Source organism: Habropoda laboriosa, unplaced genomic scaffold, assembly GCF_001263275.1.
Source record: "Habropoda laboriosa isolate 0110345459 unplaced genomic scaffold, ASM126327v1 scaffold333, whole genome shotgun sequence".
In the NCBI taxonomy this organism is placed as follows: domain Eukaryota; kingdom Metazoa; phylum Arthropoda; class Insecta; order Hymenoptera; family Apidae; genus Habropoda; species Habropoda laboriosa.
In genome coordinates this window covers 305,277-327,735 of record NW_017100500.1, presented here as the reverse complement: position 1 = coordinate 327,735, position 22,459 = coordinate 305,277, and the positions used below count along the sequence as shown (strand labels likewise).

At 41.3% G+C, this 22,459-nt stretch overlaps 3 protein-coding genes across 4 annotated transcripts in view; 1 reads left to right on the top strand and 2 right to left on the bottom strand.

Moving 5' to 3' along the window:
• LOC108576149 (UPF0769 protein C21orf59 homolog) overlaps nt 1-22,459 on the top strand; it is a 93,427-nt gene that overhangs the window by 26,057 nt on the left and 44,911 nt on the right. The gene's annotated exons all lie outside the window — the stretch shown is intronic.
• LOC108576150 (protein tipE) lies at nt 5,487-7,953 on the bottom strand. Of its 2 annotated transcripts, none has more exons than XM_017939090.1 (4): nt 7,504-7,953; nt 7,020-7,278; nt 6,500-6,678; nt 5,487-5,960 (listed from the first exon to the last, which is right to left on the bottom strand). In XM_017939090.1, exons 1-3 carry the CDS (start codon nt 7,787-7,789, stop codon nt 6,507-6,509), a joined length of 717 nt encoding a protein of 238 aa, XP_017794579.1. In that variant the 5' UTR covers nt 7,790-7,953; the 3' UTR covers nt 5,487-5,960; nt 6,500-6,506. The 2 variants fall into 2 exon arrangements, with proteins under 2 accessions (XP_017794579.1, XP_017794578.1); XM_017939089.1 differs by having other exon boundaries at nt 6,511-6,678.
• On the bottom strand, nt 8,893-10,823 carry LOC108576146. Its single transcript, XM_017939086.1, has 2 exons — nt 9,473-10,823; nt 8,893-8,975 (listed from the first exon to the last, which is right to left on the bottom strand). Exon 1 carries the CDS (start codon nt 10,821-10,823, stop codon nt 9,483-9,485), a length of 1,341 nt encoding a protein of 446 aa, XP_017794575.1. The 3' UTR covers nt 8,893-8,975; nt 9,473-9,482.

Sequence of the window (22,459 nt, the reverse complement as noted above, 5' to 3'; positions counted from 1 at the left end):
TTCCACATGGGGAATCGAGAGAGTTGCGCTTTTTTTCGATATTAGGTAGATTTGATAATTGCACCGATTGAGTTGATTAAGCTTGAAGTTTGATAGGTGGGTGGTAGTAGGTATTCGTTGGTTTCTGTGTTGTGTAGTTTGTATATTAACCTGTTGGAAGTTATTCAATTAAGCTGCGATCGTCATACCTGAAATCTTATTATTGGACGATCCTGGATATTGAGTTAGGGAGTTTACTTTTAAAGTTCTGAAGCTATCTTGTTACGCGAATAAGTATCGCCTGGAATTTCTTTTAGTGTTGGATATAAGTTTGAGGGGCTTTATGGGTGGTTGTTGAATTTGAAATACTTCGATTGATCAATTATTTTCGCGTATAATTAGAGTTCGATGCGCAGGAGTAGAATTGTCAAAATTTGCTCAATCGAGAACTTTCAAATATCTTGGTCAATGCACCCAATTATTCCTATTGTACGCATAATGTGTACTGTAGAAGTGAACAGTAATGTGTACAGTTTGAACATAGCGTTTCGCGTAATTGTCGCACCTCATTGTTCTACGTAGGCTGCGCTGTAATTTTCTCTCGTTAGTATGTTTCTCATTTTCCGGCGCAATTCCACGGAGCGTGAAACAATTTGAAAATTCGTCAGCTGGCCTGCATCGTAATTTTACGACAGTTTGAGCTGTTTAACGCGGCTTAAATGTTTGTCGAAGTTTCTGCACCCTCTAAACAGCACTTCACCAATGCGAACTTTAACTTTCTTGTATAAAGTTAGATCAAACTTCAACGTTCAACTATTCGATAAAGTAAATACAAGTGCTTGACGACCTAAAAATAAAAAATCTTGTACGTGAATGTTTCACCAACGAGGCACTTTGAAAATTATGAAAATTACATTTCTCGTCATTTGCATTTTTCCCTGAAATGTCTCCGCTGTGAAGGATAAACTTCTTGCTCATTCCAGATTTTATTACGGCGATACAATATTTTCGAAAGCCCGGCGAAGATTCGGCGTGGAATAGATATCGGAGCTTAAAAGCTTGTCGGGTGATTGCTATCGTTAGATTGCTATCGAAACACCGATGCTCTCTTTACATAAAGCAGCGAATGTTTGATTTGCGGAAAAAGTTTGTATCAGTTTCTTTATCGCGACGCTGCAACGTCGAATATCTTGTTCAAAGAGAAGAAAAAATTAGCAACTGAAGGAAGGTTGTAAGGTAGAATTTCGAATGAATAGATGGGAGTGTATTTAACAGAAAACGTGTTCCTGTATATTTCAAACGAAATCGTACAATCTTTTATTTACAATAGTCCGTTAGTATCGCAGAACGAGTACGTTATATATATAATATATTATGTACAATGTATTCAAGACTTACAATGGTATGCACGAAGCGGTGGACAAATATGTTGTTGTTGCTCTTTACTTTTCCTTTTTGTCTTCGGTGAAGTTTAAAATTCTGGAGTGTAGCTTTCTTCTTCTCGAAGAGTTGTCCTTCGTTTTTTCATCGTATCGTATTAGATCGTCAGTAGGGTAAAGAACAATTAGAATTAAGATAGAAAGAGCGAGGAAAGAGGAGAGAGAGATGGAGAAATGATCGAAGAACTTCTGAAAACTAGAGAAAGAAGTTTATCGGAGAAGAAATTGGAGGAAATGAAAATGGGGGGGGGGGGGCGAGAGAACAAATATAAAGGAAAATCGACGGTAGAAGCTTAACTATAGTAGGTGCAGGTACATTAGAATAATCAAGTAACATGCGATAGAGCGTATTATACATAAGTATTAATAGAAATAGAGACTTTACAATTAATCGCCGCTTTCTAATCTGTAACCGTGTAACGCAATTTTCTTTCGCTTTTTTCTTCTTCTTCTTCGTTTTACACCTGATTTCGCCGTTGCCGCGACAAAATCCGCGAGATTCAATTTGAACAATTGGTTAACGTTTATTATTATTATCTTCATTTATTTATTTATTTATTTATTTATTTACTTGTTCTTTTTTTTCTTCTTCTTCTTTCAATCTTTTCAGTCCTTCACGAATGAAACGACTCCCTCAATTATCACTTTTAGTACAATAATCTTGTTTCCCTAGAATTTCGTAATGATCTATCTAATTTGCATCGACGTCTTCTCCCGCGACCGATGATTCTATTTAAATATGTATGTTATGTACGTTTAACTCCGATGATCACTCGCGAGGCTCTCTAATCGACTAACGAATTGGCACTAAACCGATCTGATATGAGAGATATGGAAGTGCTTGTAGACGGACGAGCCCTTCTCTCGTGAACTTCCGGTAAACAATCGTCCATGACAAAGAGGCCGCTCGATACGATTATTCTCGTCACTCGCGTGTATACGTTGATCAAGCACAATGACGTCTAAAGTACGATTCAATAATCGAAGTGTTTCGTGGTCTAGAAAACGATTAACTTCGATCGAAGGCTAAATAACGTTCTCTCTCTCGTTTGTCGATCCATTCGATGGGTTCGACTTTCACAAATTGTATTTTTTTTTTTTTTTTTTTGTCATTAAATTACACCTAGCAGCTAAATCGGTGTCTCGAATCCTGTTCGAAAAACATCCACAATTTTTGTTAATTTCTTATTTTTCGTTTTCTTTCTTCTCCTCTTTCTTTCTTTCTTTTCTCTTTTCTTTACGTTGATTCATTCGATTACATAACCTCATCGTCTCGTGAGTCGAGCGTTTTGAGCAAAAGTTTCACGTGACACAGAAAGGCGCAAGAGAGAAGATTCCGCTTTGTTATCGTTCGACGACGCTAATTTGAACGGCACGCTCTCGCGATCCGTCGATCGATCGGTCGCTCGCTCGCTCGCGCTTTATGGAAATCGATTAGCAAGCTTCGAGTGGGGAATGAGTGCCGAAACACAGGCTCCGTGTTGGATACATTCGCATACTCGTTGCGAGGCGACGAATCATGCCAACCTGCTGGACGCCTAGAGTAAGGCCGAGTTTCAAGGATTCACAACCATTCTAGATGCACAGGCTCGCGACGTAAGTTTCCGTACGCTTCGAAACAACCGCGTAACTCGCTAATATTCCCGATCCACGTAACGCTAACGAGACTTAAAAGTAGAGTAAGATATCGTTACGATAAGTAAAACTACTCAACTTGTGTAATAAATATTCTAGAAAATTAGATCATTCGTAATATTACTGAACATATTTAATCTAGTAATACTAAATTTTCGTTAGGTACCTTTGAAGAATTTCAAGATTAATTCGCGAATTTTTCACTTGTACAAACTGTTTCACGAAATATGGACGAAATTTTAGAAACGAATTTAGCGTAAGGAAGTAAGAAAAAAATTTACATTCACATTTAACGAGTTCGCTGTATAGTTTGTAGAAAACTATTAGAATTCATTTCTGTTTAAATCAGATGTGTGTAATGTGTGCAATTTTAAAGTAGCTATTATATGTTTGAATTTTATAATATTATAGCTATGTATTTTCAAATTGCACGGTACTTTCCCGCCTTTTTCTCTCTCTCGTTTTACTCGTATACACTGAAATTTTTGAAATGAAATTCGTATCTTATGAAACAATTTCTACAACAAACAAATTGATTTGTCGTTGCATGACGTTTGTTTTCTTTTTTTTTTTTTTAATTCGAATAGAGAATTATTGCTAATTAATTCACTAATTGTAAGTTATTTGCTCGCTAGATCACGTTGTTTCGCAGCTTATGGAACGCAGATCGCTCGTCCCTTTTGAAAACCGAACTGAAAAACCGATATCTACAGCTATAAACTACTACGCACGACGCGTGCTTGCGTGCACCTGCGCTTTATGCAAATATATTCATTCGTTCTATCTAGAACCACGACGCGACGTTTGCGTCCGTGTAAAAAATTTGTAACAATCTTTATATCAATCTCGATACGATTAATCGATTATATTCACAGACTTAACTTACAGGCTAGACTTAACCTATGAGCTTTTTTTTATTTTTGGTGCGAAGACAGATCCTGGAGGCAATCGTGTCACTTTCCCTCTCTCTCTCTGTTTCAAATTCGTCTCGTAATTCGTATCAGTTGGAAACTTCGACAAAATTCAACGACGATTTTCCATCCGTTTTTTATTGCAAAAATAGCCGTGCTCATTTACCATTCTATTTTTGCAATCACACGTAAAAGCACTACGATCCTCCTTTGTATTTCGGTGTAATTTTAAAATCGAAAAAAATATCTCCTCCCCTCCTGACTTCATTTTCTTCACCCTTTCAAACTGACACGAATACTGCTATCGATTTCAAATATTCCACAAGTAGAAACGCAGAAATACGAGCACGTACAATCGCGTGACACGACTCTGCACAGGATTTTGATTTCTTTTTTTGTCATTTTTTTTTCCCTTTTTTGCTGGAATGCTCGACGAATCGATTAGTTTCTCCACAACGTACAAGCTTCTCCGAAAAGTTTCTCACTTTCGTCGATCGTGAGCTCAGATACACGCAGATCTGGGTAAAATGATATTTGAAATAATAAACGTCTCCAAAAAAAATGGCTGTATCCAATTATCCTGAAATATTGTCCGCGAAGCAACATCGAGCGATTTTAATCAAATCGATACAGAACATTTACACGCCACGATGCCACCGCGAAGAATATCTCATTCCACTAATCGGAAGATATCCAATATACATATATTGTTTTCTTTTCTCTCGTATCTTTTTCGTTTGCTCGTTGCTTCTTATTCATCGTCTGAAACGTCATCTTACCCCGAGTCTGGATAAACATGACTTACAAATACGTACTCAAGCACATCACTTATCCTATTACGAACGAATGCTGCGTTAAAACGTGCCAGTTGACTTGAATATTTGTTTGTTCCTTACGTTTAAAAGTTTTATCACGTTGTAGGAAGGCGCACCTTTTTTTCCCTCTCTCTCTCTCTCTCTCTGTTAAATCTGTACCTCTATGAACTTCGCTCCGGAATACTGGTAGATGATCGAGACTGAGCTCTCAAACCGCTTCAGCTTTTAACCAACCTACTTTACCTTTGTAAATTCGCACGAACCGCCGCACAGAGCTTGTTTTCTCTTTGTTTATTGCGTTCGTAATATAAAAATCTCGCAAAATGATTACGCTCGATATCGCAGAAAAAACATTCGCGACCACACTTTCGTAAGTCGTCACGCGGCGAGGTTATCTCTGCATTATTTTTTTTTTTTTTCGTTTTTTTGTTTCTTTTTGGTTCCATGGTAACTCGGTGTAAAAATATCGCAGACATCTTGGTTTAATTCGTTTAGGGGACAAACACCTTCGGAAAAATACAGTAGCACTTCGATGTACGTTCCCGTGAATATTTGGTTCGATCGATCTTAGAAACTTAAGATTTTCGTCGCGTAATTGCATTTCATCACGGGAGAATCTCTTTCGTTTGTTTTTTTCTTTTATCTAGTAAAGGACCTTTGCGTGTTTCGTCTCGCGACAAGGATACGACACGTTGATTACTTTTTGATTTATTGCAAGTTCAAGGGGGAAACAATTCGATTGGACCGAGTAAAGATTCGAAGTTTGAATGGTGAAAATGATCAGAGATTCAAAACAGCAGAAGTTTCTTTCAGTGTACACATACCAATTCCGTTTAATTGTAAAGCAATCGATTAAGAAGCGACAAGGTGCGGTGTAATATTGCGAGGAGGTTTTCTATCGGAAGTAGTAGTAGAAGTCGAAATAAGTCAGACACGCCGAGGTACGCGAACAAATTAGCATTTGTCTTCGTTGCCGAACAATTTTTCGTTTCGTTTCTTTTACTAACGCTGCTATTGCTTTCGAACGATCGCTTAAATTTAAAACGTAAAGTACGCTGGGGATTTGTTTTTTTTTTTGTTTTTAATAATTCCTTCGGCGTCACTCCCTCGCTGGGGGGTGAGCCCTTGGTAGCAGTCAGTATTCTTCCTCGTCCTCCTCGAATTCATCCTCTCCCAGGATACTGTACGAATGCAATAGAAAACTTGAGATAGAAAATACAGCGGTGTCTCTTTGTTCAACTGTACTGTAAAGCGTTACTTCGAGGAATTATCTTGAATTGACCTTTGGACGACGGTCACCGGGTCACCAGTGACCCAGCTTTTCGAAGTCTCTTTGTTTCAACTGGCATTCGAAATAGAGTCACGACTCTCCTCTCCTTACATTATAAGTATATTTGTTATTTTACTCATAATATATTTGTATAATTTTAAATAGCATAATATCTAGTAAAATAAAAAAAAAGTGGTTTCGCTTAAATTTAAAAGTACGAAAGAGATTTTATTCTTAGGTCACATTTGACCCGATATCTGATGTCTGAAAGTTAACAACGAAACGTTTTCAAAATTTTAAATTTACGAAATATCATTTAGTAATGATTCAAGGTTTTGAACGTGGCGAGTTTTGTTGTCAATTAAAGAATGAGTTAATTCCTCGTAGTAATTCTAGAATGTCGATAAGTTATATAGGTTCTTCTAGCCTCACAGGGCACTGCATACATACACGTTACTTACTCTTCCTTCCTGGCGTACTTGTCAATGAGGTTACGTCCTGGTCCTCCGCAACTCTTGCCCATCGGTGGACAATACCAAAAGCATAACACACCGAGGGACACTCCAAATAGTACTGTAGGCACTACCAAGGCTAGCACTAAGTGCCTCAGGTTTTCGTCCCAAGAGTATCTGAAAATGTGAAAAAAATTACTTTCAAACGAGCATTATCTGCTATTTCAATTTACAAAGAGAAAGTAGGTGAACGAAAAGTGCATCGTGTATAATGGAAGTCTGAGAAGTATATTGTAACCTCTTTCGAAGTACAAAGAGAATAATCAATGAAGCTTCTAACAAAGGGGAGTTAATCGTAGTAATACACTAGGACGGTCAATTTTCAAAGATCAGAATCAATGAAACAACAGTAATAACACTGCACATCCAGTGTTAACCTCGATGTGTATCGGACATGACACGTTTCGTGCATCCGTTTTCCCTATTTGTCACGATCGTGACGGTAAGAATTATTGTACCTTGCAACGACAGTCTCTGGGTGTGTTCTGCTGTAGTAGCAGGGGAATATCTTTCCCATGTTCGAGTATCCGAATTTCTTGGCAAAATCGGAACAATTCACTCGGGGCGGGTAACCGCAGCCTTCCGTGTTCACAAAGAATTTCGTGTCGGAGACGTCCCAGGGTATGGTACCCAGTGGTTTCGCCACGAATTCTCCGAACGTTAGCCTCGTGTAGTTCACTCTGATCTGATGGCAACGAAGCGCGGCGCTGGTACAACCTGCAATCGACAAAATCCTATTAAAATTAATCACGATTGATCTAGAAAAGAAAGTTGAAATTAACCCATTAACTCGCAAATTTATTGCACTATTTAATTTCTATCGCATTATTAGCAAGTGAAACGAAGAGTTACAATGAAAGAGGACGCTAGACGTTAAAGGGTTAAATTCTGAAATATTCTATAGAATGGATTTGGAGGAGAAAATGTTTATAAGGCAATCACCTTCTCTACAGCTTGCCCAAGAGCAATTTTTCAGTCCCTCGGCGTAAACGTGGTCAGTGACGACACAGGCTACAGCGTGAGGAGAGAAGTCGGCCAAAATCGTAGATATAGCTGGTTCCACGACGAAAGGGATTAGAAAGAGGAAGGCGAAAACAGCAAGAATGGCTGTGGTACCCAGGCAGAGGGACGTGTAGAATTTCGCTTTCTCCACCAAAGAGGCAACTTCTACCACCGGTAGCACCCCACCCATGGTGCTGGACTTGGTGTCCTCTTCCTGGGCGCCCATGATCACCGTTGACTCGTCGGAATCAATGATTGCTTTGTTCCCTGGGTCGCTTGGACCCTAAGTTCGAACTCTGAAACTTTGTCCCTGAAGAGACGAGATTGGTAGGTAACCAATCAAAGTTACCTCGATCCTTGTGAAATTTTTTCTTTCGATTTCGCAGCAAAAGTATCTTGTGAACAAGATTTTTTACGTCAGATTTCTCCTATTTTTGGTAGCTTTTTCGAACAAAGTAATGGAAGTTTTCGGTGAAACGAATGGAACAAATTATTTCTATCAGAATCTTCTCTTTCGCTTTTAATAGGCCGACGAAGAGCTTTGTGATTGTTCAAACTTATTGTTGGTAGACTTTTTGTTTGTTTAATTATACGTGATATTTAAGCTTACGGTTCGAATACTTTCAGAAGATAACGCGAAGCGGCGAGTTATCAAAGATCTCTGTTTTGTAGGCTTGTGGCTATTGGTGCAGGGATCGTCTCGAATCGATCATTTACCAGCAAGGCACGTCCTTCGATTCTCAAAGTGGCTTTTTGGCGGTGTAGGTGTGTGATTACAATAAGAGTTGCTTAGCCTCGATACGCAGAGCTATATGTAATAAATGGTTCTTATCTACTGTCACGGCGAATCAATCAAGAAGGGGGACACTTAAAAGCTACCGACGAATGTTCTGTCACGTGTAAAAGACGCCGAATTGTCTGTTGTTCCGTTTTATGATTTGTTGCCTCGTTACGTTTACCGTCTTATCCGAAAGATTAATGGTCGAGTCCACGAACTTCCTCGAAGCGATTCGTACCGCGCGCTCGCGGAATCTTTTTTCTTTTTTTCTCGTTTTTTTTTTATTGAAAAAAGCACGTGCGCTCTCGAAAGTGTAGTTTTTGTGCAGGCAGTGCAAGTAGGAAAAATCTTGTTGCTCGTTTTTTCTTTGTTTTTTTTTTGCGTTTCTTTTTGCTTTTGGTACTTTGTTTGTTGTTTTTTTTTGACCGCTTGCTCTCTTTTCTTTTTTTGTTCGTTTTTCAAAGATGGTTTGCGCTTTTTGCAGAAGTATTTGTATGTTTTGTTTTGTAGATTTTTTTTTGTTTTGCAAGATGAGAATTTTAACCACGCGTTCCCCCCCTCCCCACACCTTAATAATGCCCGCGCAGGGAGAATATCGACTGACGAGCCGGACTCTCCTCCAGGAGGGGAATGCCTGTGAACAGAAAGAAAAACAGAGTATCACGTAACAGTTGTAATAATCACTTGGTTTAATTAAACGTACGAAGATTTGATTGGCGTAGATAATTCGTGTTGCAAATCGAAGCTTTTCTAAACACCCTAGTCAAGCCCATCCTGAAACTACCGCGTAACGATAATGCAGCAAACTTTTTTGGGGTGTATCGAATAGTCGATCCAACAACGGTAAGCAACTCTAGGGCAAGGAGAGCAAACTCTAAGAGCTTGTGTCAGCATAATCGATTATATCTGAAACTTTCTATTGAATCTTTCGCGTTGTGCCCGTTTCACAGGTATCGCAGATAAGAAACTGGTATCACGTAAATCGTAGAAGATCGCTAGGACCAAAGAACAACAGAAAGTACACGATTCTCAAGCTGCGTCTCAATACGACCGATTGAAAGCGTCTCGAATCGCCCGTAAGAAAGGTCCCTAGGCCATGGTAACTCTCGGTGCTGCTTAACAGATTCTTACGTGACGGATCTCAGAGCGCCATAGCAGAGTTTCCTCCGCCAGCATCCCCTAGGTTACCAGAAGCGCTCTTCTCTATCGACGAGAGTGCACCAAGCGTGGCCTTGAATCTCATTTTCGCGTCGTCGCCGACCACCACGGTCCTCTGACAAAAGATCAACGTCAGGCAGCTGACGACGAACAGAATGCTGGGCAACAGCAACGCGATCAGGAACTCCTTGTACGTGGTCTCCAGGTTGAAACGTGACACAACTATCCCGGTATTACCCTCCGCGTAGTAACAGGGGAATCTGGCACGAGCGTTGTGATCAGAACCGTCTTTCCCGTACTCGTGAAGAAACTCCTTGCACTCCTCGCGAAGCGTGTTAACGCAACCCTCGAGATTGATCAGCAAGCGGCTTTCGTTGGCGATGATCAAGTCTTGTTCAGGTGGCGCGACCATTCTGGTCTCGTCCAATGGTGTCGTCGCGAATATATTGAGGTACGACAAGTAGGTGAAGTTGGTCAGATCGGTGAGAAGATCTTTCTCGAGAACGGAACCGTTGATGCAGTCGACAGCCTCGACGCCCAGCGTGGAGTTGAAAATTCCGTAGCAAGACGCCATCATGACGTCGCCACGATCCTCGTGCCATATCTCGCGATTACTCTGAACGTCTATAGCTCTCTCGCATTGACTGAGATAAACTTTGTCACCGCTAAGCAGTATCATATTCTTGTTCCTCGTCGGGATGTCGACGCATCTGCGATCGCAATTGTACGGGGTTCTGATACGCTCGCATGTGCCGCGGTTACAATTGAACAAACCGTCAATGTCTATACAAGTTATCTTGCCACGTCTACCGGAACACTTGAGTGGTGGATCGGTATCGTGGAATATACACTCGAACGCGTCTGTTATGTTGATGCACACGCCGGACGAACAATTGAACGTACCGGTCAGATTGCGACACTCGTCCGCGATGCATTTCGATTTCTTCGCGTTCTCCTGATCGATACCGTAACAAGTCTTATTCGTCGTGTTTGTACAGTTCGCTAGTAATATCGCCGAGCCGTTTCTACGAAGGTTCACGTGAATCTGAACACAGGGGCCGGATGTTTTCGAGAGGCACCACTCTCCGCAGCTGCCCCATTCACAATTGTCCGCGTTCACGGCGCGTATTGTCGTGCACATAACTGGCACCTCGCTGATGCCAGATTGAAAGGCTCTGGTGCTCGGCATGTAAATTGCCACTGTTAGATAGACCAGAGCGACGGACGATAGGACAGCGGTCATCTGACAGATGCAAATTGTCCCGCAGATCCGGCCGTCTTGCGGCGGGATCACCAAGTTCTCCACTGGCACTTGCTTCGGCATTGTGCCGAGTTTCTCGAGCTCGGTTCGATCACCAAGAGGATCCTGATGTCGAGGAACGATCAATTATTCCGAGAGTTTACATGCTACGTCAGCCTGTTCATCGTGACTGCTTGCTGTATCGAGCTTTTCTCTCTACATCATTGTTACAGCATCGTTTGTTACACCCTCTCTCTTTGTTTCTTCGAACGATATCTCTGGCGTTTGAACGAAATCGTAGCTAGTAGGTGTGTGCGTGGTTTCAAAGCATCGGCGTTTTATCAGTAGCTTGATTTAAAGGTTTCGTATACTGTGTACGTACCAGAAGTAATCTGTCGAATTTTTCGCTTATTCAACTGTTATCCTCCATTGTATCGTCACACTTATCCTGCTCCAGCTGTGAACGGAACGACCTGTCACCACCCTCGATACACTCGTGCCAGATTTTCGATCGCTTCGCCGATCTGGTCCCTCGAAATGTTAGGATAGTCGAGTAGTTGCGATCCCACCGATGAAATCCAACGAAGGATCGGGGTTCAAAGCTTCGTGATCAACCTTCTCATCGCGATCTCGAGGATATCCACGTCAGAGTTACTCGCGAGTCCGTGTCGCGGCGTTCTTTTTACGGCAGAACGATGCTGGTCGCGCGCGTGTTCTGCTTTCGGTCGCTTTGCGCCTCGTGTGAGGTGCGCGGCCGAAAAGCTCGAGCAGGCAACGCGCACCGATCGATGATCAACGCATGCGCTGCGACGAACTGCAACGACGCCGTGCACTGCCGCATTTGACGTCATTGATGTACCGTCGTGCCATCAGGAGGATCTCTGTTGCAGGATAATCGTCCAGAGATGGCGGGATCCGGCGGATCCAGCGGCAAAAAATTGAATCTCGTTCGAGAGGAAACGTTTTCGGTGCTTATGTAAAAACACTCCTCGCTTTCGGCCGTCTTTGTACTGAAATTTAATTGACGAGAAATACACGGTACGAGTCGGTTCTTCCCCTTCTTCGTTTTATTATGAAAAGGATTTTTCATTTCTATTTACGAGTTACGAACGAATGATTTCGAGCTTCGCAGTACGTTTTTATATGCTTTTCGGATACTTGTCGCGGACGGTGCGGTTTCATTTTGTGGAGAATTTGTGTTGAATTTGGTAGTTAAAACACTTGAATCTGAGAACAGATGCTTTTCATACGTTTCTTGGGGTTTGAAGAAGGAAATCGATGTCGTAATGCTGCATGTAAATGCAACGCGTCGCTGAATAAACTTCATTCGAATGCGTACTGGATGAAACTGGGTCAAAGATTCATGTTGAACTTTCTTTAATCGTTTCAAGTTGGCTGAGATTCTTTTAATAAAAGTGGATGAAATTTTTATTCCATGTCGTCGAGCTACGACATTTTTTCTTGCTATAAAAACTTCCTCGTTATCGTAGAATTCGAAAAAGTAATTTTGGATCGGGAAACAGAAATGAAAAATAAATATTTGACGGAATATTCGTGTCAGGTAAAGATTTGACCTGAGAAGGAACTTCAATTTTTTGTACATCCTCTCGAGTCGTGAATTTTTCCGTCAGGTGCGTCTATTTTAAACGTCAGTTTTAAAAATTTTTAGAACGTTGAATTTTCTAAAATTTTCTGTAAAGAAACTCTTTTACGAATTTAAAAATGTTAAACTTCGTCTTACGGCGTGCCTCAAAATTTACGTGTCAGTGCGTTTCCAAAGAAATATTTAATTCGTAAATTCAATACGATATCTCAGCTGTAAGAATTGAAAGAGAGAAATGCGAGTAAATCCGTTACGTCGTGAAGAAAAATATACGGGTAATTAAGGAAGAAGCTTTTTGTCACGATATTCAGCACGGATCAGGTCAGTTTTTCCTTCGAGACTATCAGCGTGTTGCACGAACCACCGGTGCTACCGTGACACAGTTTTCCTCGCCATAGGGCTTTTAGAACAGGTGACACAGTTTGGAGAGCAAGCAACAGAAGTAGAGAAGACAAAAAGCACAAAGCTCACAGCACTAACGCGTAATTAATTGCGTCGGTATAGAAAGCTCTTTCCTTCAATTTTCGTCGCCTTACGTGTTCCCCTTTTTTCACCCAACACTTCGTCAAAGGATCTCGCAAACACTGCTAATCTTCGTCACCTAATCGCGCTTTGTAATTCGAAAATTGTCAGCTTCGAAACCACTTTGCGCCAGATACGTCTTGGAAAACACACGAAATTTTCCCCTCCCGAGTTTCTCACGACAATACGAGAACATGTAATTACCATAATTACGCGAAAACTCGTAGGTACCTTCTTCGGCGACGTAGCTGAAAAGGAATAAAAAAAGAAGGTTCTCAGAGTGGTTTGTGGTAATTCTACAATGTTGGCGGTGAAGGAGCGACGTAGAAACGCGGTTCTTTTTTTTATTCATCGCGAAATTGAAGCTGGGTATCGCAATAAACGCGTGTTTCCCGGTACCCACTTAATTATCAGCCACCGTTTTCCATAACATGTACGCTCCAGTTTTTTTAATTCCCAACGAAATTGAAGTCGCCATGGAGGTTGTGACACAGTTTCACCTAGCGGTAGGACCTTCGCGGCGGCTGACACAGTTTGCCGCGCAGGCAACGGAAAAGGAGAGAAGACCAGGGGGGAAAAAAGAAGCAAAGGAGATGGCAGAGAAGTAGAAGGCACGACGCGTTAGCACGTAATGTAGTTTATCGAGCGTTAGCCGCAGACGGTGTGGCGCCTGCAGCTTTACACCTCGTTCCTTGAGATCTTCACTTTATATATATATATACGCGTGTTTCACCTGTTTCAACTTCCATTATCCTAACAATTTTCCTCGAAATTTCTTCGAATTTTTTTTCGTAGAAGAATCCTTCAATTTTTTCGATAATTATTAATTTCTCTTCGAATTCGAAGAAGAACCTGTGCCATTTTTCCACGATGAGTTGCGTCTTCGCCACTCTCGTTTGTCATCCTGTTTAGAGGATCCTTGAAGCAGCTCTCGGTTTATCGCAACATCGTTATTAATTTTGCCCGATGCTTCCTGCGTCTCCTTTGTCTCAGCGATCGTGCTTTCAGTTAAACGAGCACGCCGTCTCTCGTCCCTTTTGCTTTTGTTCACCGCTTCGTTTCCTGCGTTCTCTTTGTCGCGTCGCGGCGCTCGTTAAACGAGCACGACACTTTCGTACCCTCTCCGCCGGCGGTGGCATAAATATTTCGGGGCAATTCCGCGCCGATTTACCGGTCTCGTGAACGTGCACGCGAAGAAAAACACTCGGCTGCTCGGTTTTGTTTTCCTTTATTTTTTCTTCATTTTTTCAAACAGTGCACGCGCCAATTCTTTCCCTTCTTTTTCTCTTCTTTCCCCGTTTCTCTGCGTACCGCCGCGAGTACGTTCACTTCGTGCAAGCTTCGTTTGAAGCTGAACGCTTCGGGGAACACCGGGTGAAAATTTTTATCGTCGTCTTTTCTCCGCCAACGGACGATTTTTCTCCTTCGAGCTTCCACGCTGGATGCATTCGACGGTGTTACTTATTGAGCATGAAACGAGCTAAGGGCGCCCTTACTGCGGTATTCCCACGGAAAACGTTAGATTGTATCGATTATCTTTATATCCTGGCATGGTAGACGTCGTAGAAACCAACGAGCATGACTTTGATAGACGTGCTATAGAATGTGTAGAGAACGACGAATAATTGAATGCTTTAAAGTATCTGTAAATGAGCGAGGAAAACGTGTGTTGTACGGTACTGTGCAAAGGCTTGGTGGTACTTATTGAAATTACAGGGTGTCAAATGGATGTCAATTATAATTTTAGAAAAGCTTTCGTGGCTATTGGGCGTGAATATTCATGTGTCGAGCTAATCGATTAGTTTCTATGGATTCCGAGGATATCACTTATACCGTGTGTGCACGTGTATATTATCACGAATGATCTTTTTCGCGTGGAATAATTTCGTAGGAGACGATCGATCTTCCAATAGAAAGAAAAATATGTACGCACCCAGTTTCGACCGAGTTTATTTAGAAGAAGAAAAAAGAAGTTTATTCTTAGAGCTCGCTCTTTTTAATACAGGCAGGTTAACGTGATCTTAGTTATTCTTATTTTTAATTTCTCTACGTCACATGCTTTAGGCGAAAAGAAAAATACAGCGCACGAGTGAAAACGAGTTCTTCCACCAGCAATTCTACGCACTTTGATGCACGGTATTTTGCAGAAATAAGTTTGAAAAAATTAAACGAAAAAGGGAAGCAATTTTTAATTGTACTTTGTACAAGGACATTTTCATTGTTTGAACAAAGAGAAGAGTGAGCAGCAATAGGATGCACTTGTACTACTTCGATTTACACCACATATGACTCGATCTAATCAGGTTTCGATGTATAAAGAGATCACAGCCAGTCGATACACAGTTACACGATAGAAAATAACATTAAACCGAGGCTTAGCGATTGGAAGAGCCATCGATTCATCCAGGCACACACGGGCGCCTGCCGGAAAATCAACTCTAAAGCGATCGTAGCTCCGCATGGACGAGCAACGCTGAATTTTCTGCATATCATACCCATAAAACACGTAGTCACCAGAATTAGAAACGAGCTTGGTAAACGCGAATGCATGGCATTTTATCACCACGTGCTGCGTCTAATAATAGCCACGCTGATCGATCGTTTAACGATCACAAGACTGGTTTTTGCACTAAATTTAACCGTCACACCGTTGCATTTCGAACGAAACCATCATTTCCACCATAAATAAAGACCTTCGATTTCACACGACCGCCGAAGCATACGAGAGAGAAGAAAACGCGAAACGAAAGGATCATCTTCTGACAGGCTGAGTCGAACGATGAACGAAGACACTCTACATACGCGCGTTCTTTTCCATCGAAATTTTCCACAGATCGAGCCACCGTGTTCGAGAGAAATGGAAACACTGTCGATTCGTAAGGTGCGGTAATCACTTAACTCGAGACAACCACCTGTCAAGCAGTCGTTGCACGTTGTTTACACGAGCCTGCTCGAAAAGACGGTTCGCAACGATCGGCGAGCACGGTTCGCCGCAGTCTCGCGTGTCAATAAACCGGGTTTAGAGGCGCCTAGCTGGCGAACGATAAGAAAAAAACGCGAGCTTGAGCGTGTAACCGTCAACTGGTTGTACTTACGTGAATCGACGATGAATCAGCGACTGGAAGAAGCCCCTGGAAAATCCACTTTCCGCAGTCTTTCCCTGGTCTTCCTGGGGGAAACAAATATGGCGGTGCTACCACTGGAGCTGCGATGGCTCCACCTCGTTGTTGCCGTATCGTACCAGAAAATCAATACTCCTGTTGCCACCAATACCGAGGCTTTTTTCCTCGAAACACGTTCTTACGACACGGTCCACCGCAGGCAGGCAGCACGATATTTTCGAGGAACGAGGAGGACTCGAATTATGTATAGGACGACAGACAGAAGTGGGCAAGAAAAGATAGGGAGAAAGAGAGAGAGAGAGAGAGGTGTCGAGGAGAATTAGCAAGATTCTTCCACCGATTCACATCGGTCGCTCCTCTCTACCTTGCCTGTGCCTGTCCTTTTTGGTCCTCTATTCAACGGTGGGAAAAAAAAGAGTGGCCTGAATGGGAATCGGAAAATCAGATTTCCTGATCCCGTTAACGGGAGCTCACCGACGACTACCGTTCCTATTGTCGCCTCGGTTTACCAGTGTTTCTGCCGGCTCCTTTTTTTCCCTTCTTTTTTTTCCCCCTTTCTTGATCAGGCTACTCGTGAATTCGTGGCCCGCGGCGAAACGCCGCGCCGGTTTTCTTTCATACGCGATCTCGCGGGTTGATTCTTATGCTGGCGCGATATCAAGCTTGGAAACGCGAAGGACGTGATAGATCGATCTCGATCGATCGATCCTCCATTGTCCTGAATGGGGAGGGTTTGATTTCGACTCCCGATGAAACAGAGCCCGACTCTGGAGAACTGGCCTGATTAAAGTTTCTGCAACAATGGTGGAAGTTAGCCTGCATTCTATTGTCGGAGGAGTTTTATTGGTTAACTCCGCGTCAGCGCCGATATCGATCCGTCCGGACGAATCGAATTCGATTCTGCGGTAGTTTTTCCTCCTTTAATTCGCGCCGCGACATGCGACCAGGGTGGGGATAATCACCGTCGTTCGAATAATAATGAAAATTACTTCGCCCTGGCCGGAAGGACGCACGGTGGGTTTTTTTTTCTCTCTTTCTTCTTCTTCTTTCTCTTTTTTAATTAATTAACTTGGCGGAGAACGCGATCGGTTTAATTAGCCGCGTGCTTCGGATTCGATGGATCTTTCGCTAAATAGTTTTCCCTTTGCCTTGGCGTATGGGATAAAATCAATTGTACGAGCTCTTTCGAAATGCGAAAAGAGTCGCGTTTCGTAATAGTTGGAGGTAATTTTTAATCGTTCGGTTTTAATGATCAAAGATCTGTAATTATTGCAAGGTAATTGCTGTCTGGGAGTGTATAAACCTCAGAGTCGTTCTCGTTTTTTTCTTCTTCTGTTTCAAGGGAGAAATACCACGAAGTGGTAACGAGGCGTGTCTTTTGCCTCGTTAAGTTCAAGTAAAGAGAGAACAGCGGTAAGAAACGATCGTATTATTTCTGAAAATTCTACCTTGCCTTTGTACACGGTAACGTTTAACTCTGTGTTAGTCTGGCGGATTTTTTTTGACATTATGAAAATGTAAAGCTTTTACTTTATGTTTGCATTGAAATCTCGTTGATAGAGTTGATAAAATTGAAAAAGCTAGATAAATCGAGTCTCTTTAATTCGATATGGTATTTTTACAACTGCAAAGATAACACAATTAAAATTATAATATTGAATTTGTCAGATTTTACCCAGCTGATCCAAGATTAAGGTAATAAAATTCACCTGAAATGCACACAGTTGAGATGCTCTCAAACCACGACCAATATTATTATCAATAATCGAATATCTACTCGTTACATTATACGAAATATTCCTTTATACTGGCAATCGGAAAAGCCCATCGCGGTTCCATTCATCATTCCGGCAAGAAGTGGAAGAAGCCAGTGAAGAATATTCGCAGAAATTGTTCCCGTAAAGAGAACATTCCCCCCTAATCTCACGTTTCTGCAGACGTCTTCAATTTCTTCCTTCGTTCTGTTCTTTCCAACCGGCGGCAGTAGAAGGAGAAAGAATTCATTCTCGATAATTTGTTTGTTCGCACGGTTCTGGCCGGACGAGGGAGATCAGTTATGAATGAAAGTACGAGGAAAGCTTTATTATGATTACCTCTCTGTGACGTTCTCCGTTTTCTTCAGCGAAACACCATGGAATAAAGAAGGCGATTAATCAACGCGATTTCTGCCTTGTTTTTTCCGCCGTTGAAAATGTACGCGAGACCTAGTTATCACCGACTGCCGCCGCTGTAACAACCAATTGTCACGAATATTTCATGACTGCAAAAATTTCATTTTGCCTTATTTCCAGATTAGAAATAATAATTATTAATTCGAATTATCAGGAATGTGAAGGAGTTTTGAAATTTTTCTCAGACAAATTGAAATCTATAAAATTTACTTGTTTCTTTTTCTGCATCAGGGTTCTTTCCACTTTTACTGTGCATTTTATCATATAGGACTGTCAGAATTTTCGCGAAAATACTCAAGAGAGCAGCACACGTCGAAAGTGCATTAGCTAATAGAGATAAGCCATGTCGAATGGAATTAGAATGGCGAGTACGATCTACCGATGATTTCTCTGCATTTTTTTTTCTCTGTTTTTCTTCGAGACGGTGTATAATAATCGTCTGGCAAGGCTAGTTGGGCCTGCAGTGAGTAAATTAGAACGAGCGGGTTGGCTTACGTGCCAAAGAAATTGGCGTGTACTCCTGAAACCGTCTGGGAATTGATATTTTCGTGGCGGCGTTGCATAGGTACGCACACACAACCCTCTCTCCCTCGAAACTCTAACTGATATACAGCCGGTAATATTTGCAATGTTGCGAAAATGCAACGTGGCGGAACGTCAATCGGAAAATAAGCACCTGCCCCGCCGTTTCCACGTTGACTTTCTGCATTTCCTTTCGAAGTTGACACGTAAAACGAGAAGGAAGGAAAAAGTGGAGGGAAGGAAAAGAACGTGCTCGAAGCTCGACGCTTCGGAATCGCGTTCGAATCGACGTAAACGCTCGATCTTATCGCGAAAATGTTTTTCCAGGTTTCAGGTCGTTTATTCCTCGAGAGTTTCTTCTTTTAGTTTAGCGCGGCAAAAGATGATACCTGCGGAATGAAACAAGGGATGGAACGAAAGATGACGTTTCGCCAATTTCGTCGAGGCTGGTTTATCGCAAATATATTCACGAGTTTGCTAGGGTTTTGGTGTACCTTATCGTCGTATGAGGTTCATTCTTTGACGTGATGGGAAGGACAATTTTATTTTCTAAAGAAATAATGAATTTTTGGTATTTTTATATTTTTTCTCTTAATTTTTAAAGGAAATCAAATTTTTTTGATGCATATGTAAGAAGGATAATATGAGTGTTTTTGTTATCCTGTTATTTGCGAATTGTTCGAGACAAGTTGGCAAGAAGGCGAGATTTATGGTGACTTTATTTTCTAAAGAAATTATGAAATTTTTGAAATTCTTCAATTTTAAAGGAAATGAAATTTTTTTGATGCACTTGTAAGAAAGATAATATGAGTGTTTCTATTATCCTGTTATTTGCGAATTATTCGAGACAAGTTGGCAAGAAGGCGAGATTTATGGTGACTTTATTTTCTAAAGAAATTATGAAATTTTTGAAATTCTTCAATTTTAAAGGAAATGAAATTTTTTTGATGCACTTGTAAGAAAGATAATATGAGTGTTTCTATTATCCTGTTATTTGCGAATTATTCGAGACAAGTTGGCAAGAAGGCGAGATTTATGGTGACTTTATTTTCTAAAGAAATTATGAAATTTTTGAAATTCTTCAATTTTAAAGGAAATGAAATTTTTTGCTGCACTTGTAAGAAAGATAATACGAATGTTTCTATTATCCTGTTATTTGCGAATTATTCGAGATAAGTTGGCAAGAAGGCGAGATTTACTGTGACGTTACATTCAATAAAACAGCAGCGTGGATTTCTGTAATCGAACGATTTTGGAAATCGCCGAAAGATAACGGTGTTTTTGCGACAGCCGGACGCAATTATTATCATTGAATTACCCGGTCGAATCACGGAAGAGACCAACGACGTTTCATTTATGATTAATGAAACTATTCATCACGGCACCAGCAAGTCGTTTTCGACGTGAATTATCCCATTCCCGTTAGCGCCGGGCGATTTCTCTTTATCGATGTGTTTAAATCATGAATATGATAAAAAGATATTTTCAAAGGAACAAATCAATTCGCGAAATTTTCGTATCGTCGATTCGACATGTTACAAGTGAATTTCTGTAATTCTATAAATTTGACAAATTTTTACTTGCTCGTAATATTCCCCGGAAATCGATAATATGCAAATGAATCGAATAAAAGAATTATTGCACAAGTGATAAAGTTACAATTTGACGTATAAAACAAAAGTGAAAGAAATTAAAGAATAAAATGTCTGACTTGGTAACGTTAAATATCGTATCATTTTAAACCCTGGAAAAAATTGCTTTGCTCTAGCCTTTGTAGATGCTCTAGCTATATAGAAACAAAAAGTCCTCGATCGAACGTGCACCTTTGCGTGCGAAACTAGACGCGAAAAAATAAACGAGTCCCGATGGCCGCGATTCTCCGCGATATCGATCATGTTTTTATGGAAAACCGAGCTTATTCTAGCTCGTTGTGTCGGTAATTAATAAGACTAGACGTCATGGTTTTGCTCGTTCGACAAATTGTCGCGTGGAACGATTTATCGCGAATCTTCGTTTCTTTGGAAATCTGTATTTTTCATTAAAAACCGCAATAATCTACAATTATCAAATGTACCATATACATTTCGTAGAACTTCCACGGAACAGAACAATATCTATCACACAGAAACGACCATATTATCAGAGATTTTTCTGCATTTAAATATCCTAATAAAACTTCTTCGAATTCAGTCTCGAAAGTTTGAATTTTCTTGCGGACAGATTTCTGTTTCGCAGCGAGAAAGTTTTTGTGTATGATAATTTTCGGAATACACAGAATAAAACAGGCGAAATATTACTTCGCAAATGAAGACAAGCGCGTTAGATTAATTTGAATGTACTACCTCGATGGTGGAGCAAAACTGCTCGAGACCCTTATATATAAATATATATGTATATTTCTGTCGCAATTTAAATTGTTCGAGCGACATCGAAAGAACATGGTTGAGTTTTAAGGGCACACCGTGCCTTTTTAATTGTCGCTCTCGTTACACGCGTCAGTGCCGCGTCCACGAATCCACCTGGCGTTCCTCTAATTGCAGCCCGAACTGTGCTTAGCGTTGTAGATTTATCGGCGTCATTTGCATTCGACGCATCGCGTAATGTATGCAGATTTTCCCTGAAATCAGTTACACGGAACGGCTGTACACCGGAAACCGCGCTGGGAATTCATCTTGCTCGGAATGATCCACGAGTTTCGTTCTACGCCGACAATAGATCATCTCGAATGCATGGGCGTATCATTTTAATCGGATCAAGCTTGAAACGATGCGATATTTTCTTCCCTTTTCTCCCTTTTTTTTTCCACGAAATTTCACGAAATGGATAAAAAATGATTGAATATAGTATAACAGGAAGTAGCACGACTCCCGATATCTCGGTAAGTTTGCCAAGTCATTTTCCTACGGAATTATAATGGAGAATTCGTGGTAGAAGTTTCCTACGTGACAGCGGTAAAGTAGAGAAGAGAAGTTGGGGATTTAAAAAGTTCCGTATGTCAGAAACAACGGGACGACGCGACGGTGATAAGTTATCATACGCGAGCAAACGGAGAAGACCAGCTGTGTCGAAGACCCAGCAACGCCATTTGCATCTGACATGTACCGTTGCCTGGCGGTGGGATTATCAATAAATTCAGTAGACGTTGAAGATATTAGAGACAGTTGTCCCATTTAAGTCGCGAATCGGCGAGCAATAAGCCAGTCGTTCTTTGTCAAAAATGGTGTCAAAGTCGTGCATTCTTTGTAGTGTCACATGCGTAACAGACGCCGCTTGGGTTGTTCGGCCGTACCGACGAGCCGAATTCGTGCATTCTTTGTAGTGTCACATGCGTAACAGACGCCGCTTGGGTTGTTCGGCCGTACCGACAAGCCGAATAATAACATCGCTATTTTCAATAGACAGCACTTTCTAAAAAGCGAGGCAAATTACTTTATTACACCAAAAATTCGACGACTCTCACACCTGGACACCGCATGCCCTAAGCAATAAAACAGACCTTCGACATCACCAATTTTCAGACAAGCAATGTAACAAATGTAAGAACAAATTCCCCACTTTCACACCACCAGCAGACACACCCCAAACACACCGAAAAAACCAATCACCACTTACGACAGTTTTCACACCACCAATCACAACACACACGTAGTTTATAAAATAGCGAACACCACACGACACGATACACAATTTTCCCGTCGGTAAGCTTAGGCATTCCGCCCTCTGTTCACGTTCATTCACAAGTACACAGTTTTAACAGCAAACTGTTGTGCGTTAATAATC